This window comes from Arachis ipaensis, chromosome B4 (assembly GCF_059453495.1).
Source record: "Arachis ipaensis isolate K30076 ecotype BB chromosome B4, ASM5945349v1, whole genome shotgun sequence".
Taxonomy (NCBI): Eukaryota; Viridiplantae; Streptophyta; class Magnoliopsida; order Fabales; family Fabaceae; genus Arachis; species Arachis ipaensis.
In genome coordinates, this window is record NC_142439.1 from 124,096,909 (window position 1) to 124,111,992 (window position 15,084).

A 15,084-nucleotide genomic window follows, 5' to 3' on the forward strand; every position below is an offset into this window, starting at 1 on the left:
CCTGACATTATAAGCTTAGTTACTGAACAAATCCCAACATTAGTTATTCTGATATCTGGGAGACCCTTACTCTTAGAGCCACAGTTGTTGGAAAAGATTGATTCATTTGTTGCTGCTTGGTTGCCTGGTTCTGAAGCACTGGGAATCGCGGACGTTATCTTTGGCGAACATGGCTTCAAGGTCAATTACCAGTGACTTGGATTCGAAGTGTCAAACAACTCGATCAACCAACCGATAGAGTTAGTTCACAAGAACCTTGTTTCCTCTTGGTTTCAATCAATCAACATGTTATCTAATATTCTGTAAATTTTATTTCTATATTTAAAAGTTTGTTTGTATTAATTGATTACTATTTAAAAATAGAAAAAATAATTAAAAAATATAGCTATTAAAATTGACGGTAGTGTTATCGCTTTTTGTTGGTATCTAAATAATTAAATCGACAGCAGTTATGTCAATTTTATTGAGTCAAATATCGATAGAAAAGATGTCGATTTTATATAATAATATCGACGGCAATGTTGTCGATTTTATTGAATCAAATATCAACAAAAATGACGTCGATTTTATATAATAATATCGACGGCAAGGTTGTCAATTTTAGTAAGTAGGTAAAATTCTCAGACCCATATTATAGACGGAAATAATGTCGATTTTATTAAATTATTATCGACGGCCAGACAATCTGTCGATTTTATTCGAATTTTGAAAAATCGACAAGCTTAATAGCGACCACCATCACCGTCCATTTTGCCGTCGATTTTTAATATTATCAACGGCTAAGCCGTCGATTTAGCCGTCGATTTTAACGATGTTTCTTGTAGTGGGTGCTTTCTCTCAGCCGAACCATGTTGATGGTGAGTGTAGGGGTAGAATTTGTGATGAACTATGCCTTCTGCAACTAGAAAAAATGTTAAAAGAATTCGAAAGAAACTCAGCCCCCATATCAGTTTGGATGGATTTCAGCTTGCAACAAAGTTGTTTTTCCATAATCAATTTATAATGTTGAAGGGCAGTAAGTGCTTGAGATTTGTTGCTTAGCATAAAAATACTAGTAAATTTAGAATGAGCATCAACAAAACAAATGTAATACTTGTAGCCATTTCTGGATGCAACAAGGGCAGGACCCCAAATATCTGCAAACATCAGCTCAAGTGGTGATTTGTATGTAGTTTCAGTGCTAGAGAAATATAAACGATGCATTTTGGCAAGAGAGCAGGTTTCACACACATTATCAAGTTGAGGATTAGAAGGTATAGGCAAGGAGCAATGTTTAAGAACAATAGTAACAATTTTTACTACACAGTGGCCTAATCTTTTATGCCACAATCAATGTTTGATATTGAATAATAATTGAAAGTAGAAGCATTACAAGTAGATGCAGTATTACTATTTAAACTGTTAGAAAAAGTATAAAACTAATTACTTTGATTATTCACTAAACTAGGTTGATGTTTAAGAGAAGTAGTTGGACAACATACATGAAGAAGAAATAGATGTTGGCACAGAAAAATGATGAAAGATATAGATGCCATCTCTAGCTATGCCTTAGAGAAGATGCTCCCGGGTAGCCTGATCATGAATTACAACAAAGTTAAGGCCATAATTCAAGGAAAACACGATTATCAGAAGCAAATTTGGATACACTCATAAGATTGTGTGTGATTTTAGGAACAAGTAAGAGATTATTAAGTCTAAATGCAATGTTTTTATATGGATCATGAAGAATTGAAGATCCTTTATCAATTATACTAATACCTATACCATTGTCCACAAATAATTGCTCAGAATCTGCCTGGCTTGAGGATGATGTTATTAGATTTAAAGCATCATTAGTGATATGGTGGCTTGCCTCAGAATCTGACAGCCATGCAACCTCACTGATTGAATAAGGTGTAAATATGTAGGCTCGGGATTGATGGAAGGAGAATGATGGTAGTGGAGGTTGAGAAGTTGCATAAGAGATTTGAAGTTGTGAATTATTGTTACTGGATCATGGAGTGAAAGAAGAATCACAGCATTGAGGGCGATTGTTGGTGAAACCAAATCTGCCTCCACCTCTTGAGTTGCGACCACATTACAAGAAAATGTTGAGCACTATTGGAATTATCATCAGAAAAATGAATAAAATCCGACGATAAGTTAATTATCGACGGATTTACCATTGGATTTCTTCCAACGGTATAAACCTTGCCTGTAACCAGTTACCGTCGGATTTTTCATCCGATAGTAATTACTGTCGGATTCTGCGACGGATTATCTGCCCGAAAAATTATTTGGTTATCAGTAAATTTTTCTGACGGTAACTTTGGCACCACAATATCCTGTTTTTCGCACTGTTACCGTCGAATTATGCCCTCGGTAAATCCAACGGTAGTGTCAATTTTTTTAAAAAAATTATCGTGTAGCAATTTTTTTAAAATTTTTCCTTTTTTATTTCAATTTTTTCACACAATTAGTGATCAAATTATAAATAATAGAAACTAATTATGTAATCTTAAACATCAAATATTCAAATAAATTAAAACTCAAATATATCAAATACAATGAAATAATAAAACAAAGCTCTAATCACTAAAGATCCTGGTAGTTGTCATCATCATTCCCATGGTGCTGTTGAGGCAGCGGAGAAGGCGGTGATGTCTGTGTCCCACTAGCAGCGTCGCTGCCACCGGCGCACATTTGAGCCTGGTACATCGCCATCTACTGCTTCATCCGCTAATGTCACTCTAGCAGCTCCCTCCACTCCAGCTTGAGGTCATCCATGTCTGTCACGCATATGAGAATCTCCTGATACTTCTCTCGAGTCTCGGTAAGCTTCTGATCCTGTTCGTGAAGGCTTCGAGTGAGCTATGGCACCTACAACCTCAAATCAATGCATTCCTCGGGATCGACGGCTCGACTGGTGGTAAAGGTGGATGGTGGCCTCAACGTGGAGGTGCGGAGACTGCTGGTAAAGAATGATCCCAGCCCGTATACGCGGTTCTTGTACCGCGCTGAGGCGGTCTTGTACCAAACCGCATCGGGATCGACGACTAAAGTAGCAGAGCCACTGCCGTCTTCCTGACTTTGCTGAGATTTCTGAGTTGTGGCCTTCAGTCTCTACGTATAGCACTCCTGTATAACACATGTTATTATGATTAGGACAACAACTGTACTGTTATTTGAAAATTTTATGTCACAAGATCAGACATTTACTCACATAATGATCCGCAGACCACTGATCAACAAATCTCTCTTTGTTCTCCTTCAAAGTGTGGTTGTACTTGAAGGTCTCCGCCAATGTCACATCGCGATCTAGCAACTTCGAATACACATGTTGCATTGAAATAATATGTTAGGATGCCTACTAATGATATGTCAAAGAAATTATTGCAGCCGCTATCCATTCGATGGTCGTATATCTTCCTAATGAGAGCATCGTGCTCCTTGTCCCATATAAAGTTCATATGCACAAAGAAACTTTAAAATTAGTTAATCAAAATATATCGTATTAAAAAAATAGAAGATACAAACTAGCTAATAAAGTTTGACTATATTAAATTTTTACCACACACTTCTGAAACCATCGCTCTCTGGTCTCAGACGGGATCTTCTTGTAGCTCGGCCATGGATGGTCGTACATCAGCTTGATGACGTTGGTCATCTTCTGAGTACATGCATTGTTGCCTAATGCAAACCTATCAATAATTCACAAACAAACCAATATGGCAATATAAATTAAAACTTCAGAAGCAAATAACCATAATATATAGAGATTTTTTTAGAAATTTTGGTAGAGTTTCATCTATAACTGGAATGTGCCACAAACTCTATCCATTAACAATTTACTTAAACAGCACCAATTGTCAACAATCAATGAACAACTGTTAATAATCAAAAAGTAACATTCATAAATCCACTAAACTAGAATCAATAATCAATAATTATGATATATCAAACACTTTCAGCAATTCAAACCTACAACCCTCTACTAAAACAAGAATCAATAATCAGGATATATCAAACACTTTCAGCAGTTCAAATCATAGTTATTAAAATCGAACCGGTAATTAATCCGGTCAAAATACTAAGTCACTGGTCGAACCGTTGGGTTATTGGTTGAAATTAAATATAATTAAAATTAAAATTAAATAAAACATTTATGTAATGTAACTGAATGTTTTCAATATATATATTAGTTAGCACTTATCTTAATAACAAGCAATATAGCCAATGGTAAAAAAGTAACTTTGTATGGATAAGGTCCTTGGTTCAAATCTTGAGTACCCTATTTTAGATTTATTTTCTTGTAGTCCACTGGTACATTTATAGATCGTCTCTTCCACGCTTCTGCTGAGGGGCCGGTGCACCATAGACTCGAACGGGTCTGGTTGATCCAAGTTTGATCGGTTTTCATTGGGTCATACCGGTTCGATAGCAACAACTGTCTTTGGCTTGGACCGGACTGGTTTGGAGTCCGCTTCACTGGTTTTTTGGTCGAATCGGTCGGTTCGGTCTAGGTTTGATAACTATGGTTTAATCCTACAATCCTAAATCCACTAAAACTAGAATTCATGAGAGGATTCTGACGCTGCAGTGTCCGTTGCTGGCGGTAGCGTCGCTGGCATCACTGGGGTAGTCAGATTAGAGGGAGAGGATCTATAATTCACAACATCATTCAAAATGTATAATAAAAAAACGGCATTAAAGAAATACATTATCTGTTGAAATCAAATAAAATAAAAGAGGTAAGTGCAGATTCCAACTTCACAAATATTTTGCAATATATATTACTACATGTATAATTTTGTCCGTATGCAAATAAAAAGTCATCCATAAGTCATTTAAAATAATATCATATTTGATTTTTTTTTAATTTACTATCATTTTCACTCTGAAACATATTAAAAATTAACATGACTTATTGTCGGAGTCTTTAATCAACTAGTTGACTATTGACTCATGCAAATAATAATAATAATAATAATAATAATAATAATAATAATAATAATAATAATATACATTATAACGAATAATATAATATAATTAATTGCACTGACTATGTATAAAATAAAGAACTACTAGAATCATAGAAAATTAATTATTTAATTACACAGATAAAATTAGTTTAACCAAAAATTTACCCGTATAAAAGAAAGTTTAACCAACTTCACAAATATTTAGCAATATGCATATTTGAACAAAATAACTTAAACTATGTGAAATATCACATCATTACAGCATTAGAACTCACAAAAGCCTAATAACCTAATCTAATATTATCTTAACCATGTAAATTCACAAAACAGAAAAATTATTTCTAACTAAATCATTATACTAATTAACAACTAAAACCTAAATTAATCCTAAATTTAACAAAAACAAAAAAAATTCTGTTTACCAGAGGATCCAGACACAGAGGTGGACCGGAGAATGTTGGTGGTGACCGGCGCTGTTGGTGGCGGCTGGTAGGACTGGATGGCAACGAGAGGGAGAGGGGCTGTCAGAGAGGATTCGGCGGGGGGGCTGACACACGAAGGGGCTAACAGAGCAGCGGGGAGGGAGAGGGTTAGAGAGAACGGAAGAAGAAATGAGGGAGAGAGAGAGAGAGAGGGTAGAGAAGGAAAGAGAGATCAGACAGATTCGAAATGAAGGGGGAAAGTGTTCACGCTTCGAATTTAGGACAAAATTACCGTCGAAAAATCCGACGATAAACCATTGCGGGTCACCAAAACACAACGTTTTCACTAAATGGGTTACCGGCAGATTTATCCGACGGTAAATTCGATACTAACTTATACACCTATTTTTTTTATTTTCCTCCAATTATTACCGGCGAACTTACTGTCAGAAACGTAAATCTGCCGGTAATAATTTACCCTGACGAATTCGACCCTTTTACCGTTGCTAAATTCATCACTACTCTACGACACTAAATCTGACGATACTCAGTATTTTTCTTGTAGTGCCACCTCTTCCACGTCGCCCGAAGATGCCTCTATTATCATTCAAAGTTATAAAAGATTGAGCAAGGTTTTCCATGTGCATACCTATATCAGGTTTTTTAAAGCGATCTAACATGTTGTCAGATGCGAGAAGATAATTTTTAGCCTCTACAACACGATAGGACCCCAATTTCGACATCACAATGCCTATATACATGGAGTACTCTTCCAAAAGGCTATCCAAAATAGCTTGAATGTAATCATCTTCCAGTACGACATAATCAATAGCAAAGAGAAAGTCAACAATCTTACGAATCTGAGCCAAATACTCTGATGCAGAGACACCTTTTTTTATTGACTTCAATTGGAAATTTAGGGTTTGAACTCTTGCATTTGATGCTGTGGTTAAGTAAGTGTCAATCTTATCCCAAATTTCATAAAATTATGCTAAAGCAATTATTTTATTCTGAAAATTGACAGTCATCGATGCAACGATCTAGGAAGAAAGTATTAGATCTTGTAGCTTCTAAGTCTTGAAAGATTATGATTCAGATTGTGTCTTCTTGACTAGAGCTGTAGTAAATTCTTCTGGAACTTTATTTGCATAAAGATGATCATCCATGCTTATACTATGAATAGTGAGAAGAGCCTGATATCTCCATGTTGAGTAATTATTCTCATTGAACTTATTTGGGATAGGAGAAAATGCTTTCTTGTTGGTGGAATTTGATAAAGAAATTTCTATGATGGAAAGAGAAAGAAATAGTGGTGATAGTGTGGGATGGAGGGATGGATGAAGTAGGCTCTAAATATCATATTAGATCCTGAAAAATCTATCTCAGAGTGCACAAGAGTAAATCTTCAATAAACAAAGAGAAGCAAGTATGAGTAAAAAAAAAAAAAAAAAACAGAAGAAAAAAAATATGATTTCTTGTTAAGACGCACAAGTAAAATTGTATATTATAATTCTATATTTTTTACACATACTCAATACAGAGATATATAACTGTATATATATAAAGAACTCTATAACACACTGCTAACTAACTCATTAACCACCTGTAATGTTAATACTCCCAATAGCTTCAACAATAAAACTATGCTACATGTTGTCTTTTATTGTTTGGACATTATATATACTTTTTCAAAAAATATGTTGTCTCCACTTCATTTCAAAATTCTCTTTTATATATATATAATTTCCTTTTGTGAGTCAGGCTAGGCATTTTATTTGGGGGATTTTTTTTAAACAAATAAAAAATATTTTATTTACTGAAATAAATAATTTTAAAAATAATTACAAAAATACGTAGCATGTCTTATCTCGTTTACAGTCGTTTACACTGTAAACGAGATATGTTTAAACTTATATCGTTTATAGTATAAATGCGATAAGATTGGACATGACCTATATATACATGTTGTTAATAGCAACGTTTCGGGCTCCATTTCCAACATTTTGACCACTTTTTCCTCTCTTCTATCATTTTCTGATCATATTGTTGAGTAACTCTAAGATAGCGCATGCAGATGTATGTGATCCGGACATCAATCGACTGAACGCCACATGGTACGTTGCTGGGGCAGCCGACTTCGCGGTTAGTTTTGTTATCTTCACATTTATGTTATCGCATATATGTATAGTCATGGTTAGGATACTTGCCAAGAACTAGTATACAATTTATGGTTTTGGTGACTAAATATATCGTTAGCAACAGTTCACTGATAGGATATGATTTTAGAAATGTGATTCTGATTTTTTTTTTGTAATTAAGTTATTAAGCACATAATTATTAATTTAGATATTAAATGTTGTGGTAGATGTTTTTCTTGAAGTTAATTTATTAATTATATGTTTTTAAATTTATTAAAATTTAGTTATTACTTATTAACTATCTAAGTAAAAGTTATTTTTTAAGTAAACAACTATGTATTTTTTTACCTAAATTAAATTATTAAGTAAAAATTTGTTAATTAGATTATTAATTATTTTAGTAAATATTTTTATTTTAGTTAACATATTAAAGAGATATTTATTAATTAACTTAATAATTATTAACGTAAGAGGTTTTATTTAAATTTGACCTCATCAATATCCGAGAATCTACCAAAGGGCTACACGGAGACTCTAGAGATATCCAGTTACACATTGGCGACAATGCACATGGTACTTTAATCAGTTCGATTTGAAAATTTGGTACTCAACACTTCTGCGAATGTTGTGGTTTTCACATCCTGTGTTACTGCATCTGTACTTTTAAATATGTGGCCGACCTGAAACTCCACCCCACCGTCTAGATTGTAATTGTCATTTCCGGTGTTGAAAAATGGAGATTTCTCATACATCGCATCCAGATCCAATGCATGATAGTGACTTGGCACATCTGATAGCGCTGAAATCGGTTGGGGGGAGGGGAGGGGCAAAACATAGTGCACTGCTGCTTTGGCCGGCGTCTCTAATACAAACTCCTCATCATCATCATTTTCCACTAGACTAGCAACATGAATCGGTGGTGGTGCGAGAGGTGGGTCATCCTACACAAAGGTCGAGTGGACAGATCCACCGCCACCAACATCACCAACCTCCACGAAAAGCTCCATCACTTGTTCCGCTATGATTCTCCCATGGATGTCAAATATGAGGCACACATGCTCGTCGCCATGGAGGCGAAACAGACGAAATCGAGAAACTCCGTTTTCCAACATTGCTAGCAACATATACCCCACCCTTCCGATCTCTTTTCTCCCTAAACCACCAAGGTTACTCAATATCAGACTCTTCAACTCCGACAACGAACTTACTTGCCAAGTACGCAACTGTAACAGATTATCACACTCAAATATCATCCCATTGTCACTGTTTCTCATACGACAATTGGAATACACATAGACAACCACAACATATCCGCTACTACTGGACATTTTTGTCTATTTTTTGGAAGAAAGCCAGAGGAGATAGAAGAGAATATGAAATATATGTGGAGAATATCAAGGGTTGCACATCCTTTTATAGCTGTTGAAAATTTGTCTTGCTATGTCTTATTTACACTGTAAACGTTATAATTTATCACGTATCTCGTTTATGATGTAAACGAAATAAATTTACACATATCTTATTTACACTGTAAACGAGATATACAGATGTCAATAGCTTTATCTTATCCATTTATAATGTAAACGAGATAAGACATATTATATATTTTCGTAATTATTTTAAAATTATTTATTTCAGTAAATAAAATATTTTTTATTTATTTTAAAAAATCCTCTTATTTGACTAGAGGAAAGAATTAGAACATAGTACTTATTCTTATAGATGAATAATTAGTTTTGTGGGTTCTATTTTTTTTAAATAAAAATAAAATATAATTTTACTATCAAATATATTAATATTTTATATTTTTATTTTTATATTCACTAGCTCTGCATGTGAGTATTATCGTTGGAGTATTAGTGTCGCAAATTTTAATCCACTCAGAAAATCCATTAAACATTCTTCTCTGACAATAATATTTTACTAGAAAACACTTTTTTCCCTAGCTATCTATTTATAAATATTGAGAAAACAATTTTTAAATCCAAATATAAGCTCAACATCCGTTGCACCCAAAAGATAACTACTCACTAAAATTAAAAATATAAAAAATAATACAAAAAATATAAAATTCAGAGAATTCAATGGTTGAACGTGGTGGATAACTTTTTGTGGAGTGTTCAAGTTCAAAACTACCTTCTCTAAATATAACTATTGCCTTGATATTTTAAGTTAAAATAATCTAACACACTTTCTTTCTTTCTTTTTAGAGCATGTTACATTAAGTCGGTTCCTGGATTCATCTGCCTTAGACTGTAGCATTAAATTTCCACAACCACTTCACAATCCATTATTATGACACTGCATTTTATCCCCAACTACCAAATCAGAACATGCACATATACAAGGATGGTCTCAAATATATATATATATGATATAATAAGATATGATCCTCTAGTAATTACACCACCCCAAATTTCCATACCCGTACCCTTTTCCCTCTATAAATACACCACTAAAATTCCACAGTGGAAACAAATTAAATCAAGTCACTACTACTAGACCTTAGCTTCATCTAACACATTTCGTTATTCTTGCAAATTTTCTCAAAAGAAAGAATTACTTCATTTTCACCATGGCCAAAAACACTCTTGTTATTTGCATTGCACTTGTATGCATGACGCTTATTTCTTCCGCCCCTAAGACGGAAGCAGTGTCATGCATGCAAGTGGTGCAACAGTTGACGCCATGCATTTCCTACGTGGAAAATGGCGGCGCTGTGTCCCCACAGTGCTGCAACGGAATCAGGACTCTTTTGAGCCTGGCTCCGGCGAGACAAGACCGGCAAACGGTATGTACTTGCATCAAGAACGCCATCCGAGGAATCAATTTCAATCAGAATACTCTAAACCTTGCCGCCGGACTCCCCAGCAAATGCCGGGTCAACATTCCTTACCAAATCAGCCCCTCGGTTGATTGCGCCAGGTACTTATATATATATACATGTTCCCCTAATAGGCTTACTTTCTAAGACAAGATACATAAAACTAATTCATGAAGAGACAAAAGATTGTATTATTTTTTAATTTTTAAACACGCTCTTTGTTGTTTTATTTTTTCTATGTGATGTCTTCAATATCAAACACCAACTTTAATGAACTAATTAAGATTCTAGCATAAAAGAACTATATGTACTAAAAATCAATTATGAAAGTAGTCCATATATATATATATATATATATATATATATATATATATATATATATATATATATATATATATATATATTTAAAGTGTTCAGGCACAAAAGAGTTAAATCCATATATACATGTGCGCGCGCCTCTGTATGTGTTTATGTTATTCACATATTTTCATTATATATATTATTTTTTAATATATATTTTATTAGTAACTAATTTTTGGTATATGATTTGTTTAAATATTTATTTGAAGTTACATAACTATATAAATTCAATCGCACGTATGTGTTTTGTTTTTCACGTATTTTCATTGTATATCGATTTTGAATATATATTATATTAATTTAACAACTATTTTTTGTATATACGTAATAGAATTTGTTCAAAGTATTTATAAGTTTTTATGACTATATAAATACAATCAGCAAAACTATTAACGAAATGATAAAAAGCATACTATAGAAAGAGTATCCATATTTTACTACTAAAGTAGTGGACGCTAGTTTAAAGAAAAAGTTTGCCTACTTAGAAAAAGAGATCAGTAATCTTGTTCCGTACTAGTAATATATGTAAGGAGATACCAAAAAGAAATAGAAATATACCAACACTTTGGTAGTTTGGTTAATTAAATTAGAGTAACACTTATTTCTATCTTGAAAGTGCTAATGATGATGATTAGAAATGAAGCAGTTAACTATAGGAGTTTTATATATAAAGTTTCTCAAGATAAAAAATAATTATATATTATTTGTCACAAAACCACTCTTTTCAAAAAATTTAAACGAATAAAAAAAGCAATATAAATAATTATATCTCTAATACATTCTTTCAAGTAATAGTTTTTTTTCTTTTTTGATTTATTTGATTTGTATAGATTTTTTTTCTCCTTTTTATTAGCCTTGCTATTTCTTTTATTTTTGAAGCTACTAAGGATTAAACTTTAGATTTTTAAAATATAAAATTCTAATACCATATCATAAAATAGTTCATCCTAAAAAATTAAAATGATAAAAAAAATAATATAAATAATTATATTTCTGATAGTTTTATTTTAACTCATAGGGTGCAGTGAGGTTGATATGCATATGAAGCAGCTACTCATCATGAAGAGGGATACCGAAATGTACCTGCAAGGCATGTGTACGTGGTAAATAAGTGGATGCATATAAGCCACATGGGGAATCAATGGAAGTTGCTTCTTTTAGTTAAACTGTGTCTACTATATGTTTTTGTGATGTGTCATGTTTGTGTTTTCTATTTTGGAGGTTTTTAGAGAAAGAGCTCAGTGGAGTAGTGCTGTAACAAAAATGCTCTTATTAATTATATATTTGATTCGGTTTATCTTCATAAGTGTTTATTGTATATTATCATTTTATACATCGTTATAATATAAGAAAACACTAATCAATAGTATTATCGTTGTGGTTAAAGATAGGATACTTGAAAGAGATCATGATAATCTAAGATATTAACACGAAGGAGATAGATCTATGTATTCATAGTAGATGGTAATTTTATTTACTTCTTTTTTATTTTTACATCAAGATGGCAAATTGCAACAAAGATTTAGAATTGAACTTTATTACAAAATGGTCACTTTCTCTTGTTCACAAAAATCAATGGACCATCACCGCTTCACTGCACTCACGGTTTTATCTCTCAAAAACTAAATTACTAAAATTAATTACTAATATAAAATATATATTAAAATTAAATTAAACAATACATGTATTTATACATAAATATATACTGTTTACAGTGCGATTTAAATCAATTTTAAATAAAAAATTTATTCGATTCGAACACTAATTTTACTTGTAGTGTGGTTTAGATTGAATGACTTTTTAAAAAAAATCCGATCCAACTCCAAGCGGTTTCGATTAGATTCGATTTGCGATTTTTTAAATTAAAAAAATTAAATATACATAATAAGTCTTAACATCAAATTTTAAATAACCAATAATAATATAATAAATCTCAATAATATCTTGAAAAATAAATAATAACATAACAATAAAAATAAAATTATAGGTTAATTAAAATAAATAAATCTTATTTTAAACATAAAATATTTATTAAATAATAATAATATATGAATAATATAAAAATATTTAATAAATTGAATATATTATAAGTAAAATATTAAATATAATAATAAAATCTAATTAAATTTAAATTAATACCGTTTTAATCGATTTTTTATTTAAATTAGATTGGATAAACGGTTTAATTTGGATCGATTTAAATTCAAATACTCTTAAATTTATATAATGACAAATTTTAATAATTAATTTTAGTATATAAATAATATTTTTAATTTTTTGCTAGTTTATATGACTATGGTATAATATTCATTTTTTTACTCCATAATATTAGAGTATAGTATACAATTTTTCATTTGCTACCTTTACTCATTCATCTCCTCATCATGATACACTTAAATAATACACATGCAGCAGGCAATCATGCTAGCTGCTTGTTGAAGGCTCTATTGCCCAGACAATGTATTCAAGTATTTCCGGTGAGAAAGTTATTGTAGTGATATGTTCGGCTTGATGCTTGAACAACCTAAAGAAGAATATTAGAAGGCATCATAATTTATTATTTTTAATTAAAAATTAATTATTAATAATTAAAGTATAAATTAAAATATGTTGTTAAATTATTAAATTGAAAACATTTAATCAATAATTAAAAATAATGACAAAAAATAATGGTTTCTTAACATTTTTTTAAACAGGGTGCCAAAGCTAAGCCCAAAAGTTTATAGTGGGTTTTTTTAACACAATTCTACATAAATAATGTCAGTCCCATGCAATTCACAAAAATAATAAGCCCAACTAAAATAAATCATGCCTAAAATTGCTCTTTATAGGATAAAAAAATATTTAAAGATGAAATAAGATATTATTTTAATATGGGATCTAAACATAAAATATTGAGCAAATTTCATATCTAAACATAACACAATTAACTTTTTTCTAAGAAAATTATACCTTTCTTTTCTTCCTTTTGGCCAAGTCATTTTTCCCTTACTCTCACTATTGTGGTATTTCGAAAAATCAATGTATCTAAAAATTACTTGTTTACAAGGTCTTATAAATAAATCAATTAATTTTTTAATGTATTAAAAAAAGTAGAAAACAACAATGAATATAACAACGTTATGTTGCATGATAAGTAAATCAAATTTAACCGAATTAGACCAATTTCTCATTAGACTAAAAAAAAAAATTACAAACAGAATGCGTGATTCTATTCTCTCTTACTCCCACTTTTGTGATATTTATCTTCTCCATCAAAATGGTTACTTCCATTTTCTCTTATTTAATTTTGAATTTTTTATTTAAATTAAATAATATAATATTAATCAAAATGCATAATATATAAAAAAAATATAATTTTACAAACGGATTACACATTTTGGGTACAGAAACAAAAAAGTCAATAATAATATAAATCAAGTATTTTGCATCCGAAATCTGAAAAAAAATATCGAGTACACCTAGAAAATAATACAACTCTGTAGTTGTGCATAAATTGAATGCACAATATCTAAAATATGGCTGTAGAAAAATTAATGACACTGTATTTAATATACGTATATTAATATCTAAGACTCTCTGCACTCTAGATAAATATATAAAAAAATTCTATATAAATAATTTTTTTTATTCAACCATTAATTACACTATATTCATCTTACTAAAATAAGAGAACATGTAGAGTAAACAAAAAATAATTAACAATATATGTTGGATAACAATAAAATAAGATAACATATAGAATAAACAAAAATCAACAACAATATATAACATGAAAGTAAGAAGACTTCTAAAGGTCATAAGTATCCAATATACAAGTAAAAAGTGAACATAAAAGTATAATGTACTGTCTATGACGCATGGATACTGATACGAACATGGAACACGACACGACACGGAATATATAGACACACAAATTTAAATTTTTATAAGACATAGAAATACGATATATATATATATATATATATAATATAAAATATTTTTTAGATAAATTGTAATGATATTTTAATATTTTATTGATATTAAAATATAAATTAATTTTTTAATTATTTTAAATATCTTTTTTCAATTATATAAAGTATTTAAAATATATTTTGTTTTAATAACTAATAATATATGCTATTTCTAAACTTATTTCAATAATACATGTTAAGAATAAGACTGGACACGCTGATATGTAATGATATTTAAGTGTGTCCAAGCGTGTCCAGAGAAGAATTTTTTATTTTTTATTAAGACACAGTTGGACACAGAAGGTGTGTCGTGTCTGAAATGTGTCCGACACGAAGACACAACAAATTAAGAAAGTATCCATACTTCATAGTGCACTGCACATCTACAATGAAACCAGTAAAACCCTACTATTGTGAAGGATGGTG

General features: G+C 31.1%; 1 protein-coding gene across 1 annotated transcript; it reads left to right on the plus strand.

The window, feature by feature from the left end:
• Positions 1 to 9,935: 9,935 nt before the first annotated feature.
• LOC110271196 (non-specific lipid-transfer protein 3) lies at positions 9,936 to 12,002 on the plus strand. Its single transcript, XM_021121569.2, has 2 exons — positions 9,936 to 10,446; positions 11,724 to 12,002. Exons 1-2 carry the CDS (start codon positions 10,097 to 10,099, stop codon positions 11,731 to 11,733), a joined length of 360 nt encoding a protein of 119 aa, XP_020977228.1. The 5' UTR covers positions 9,936 to 10,096; the 3' UTR covers positions 11,734 to 12,002.
• The last annotated feature ends 3,082 nt before the right edge of the window (positions 12,003 to 15,084 follow it).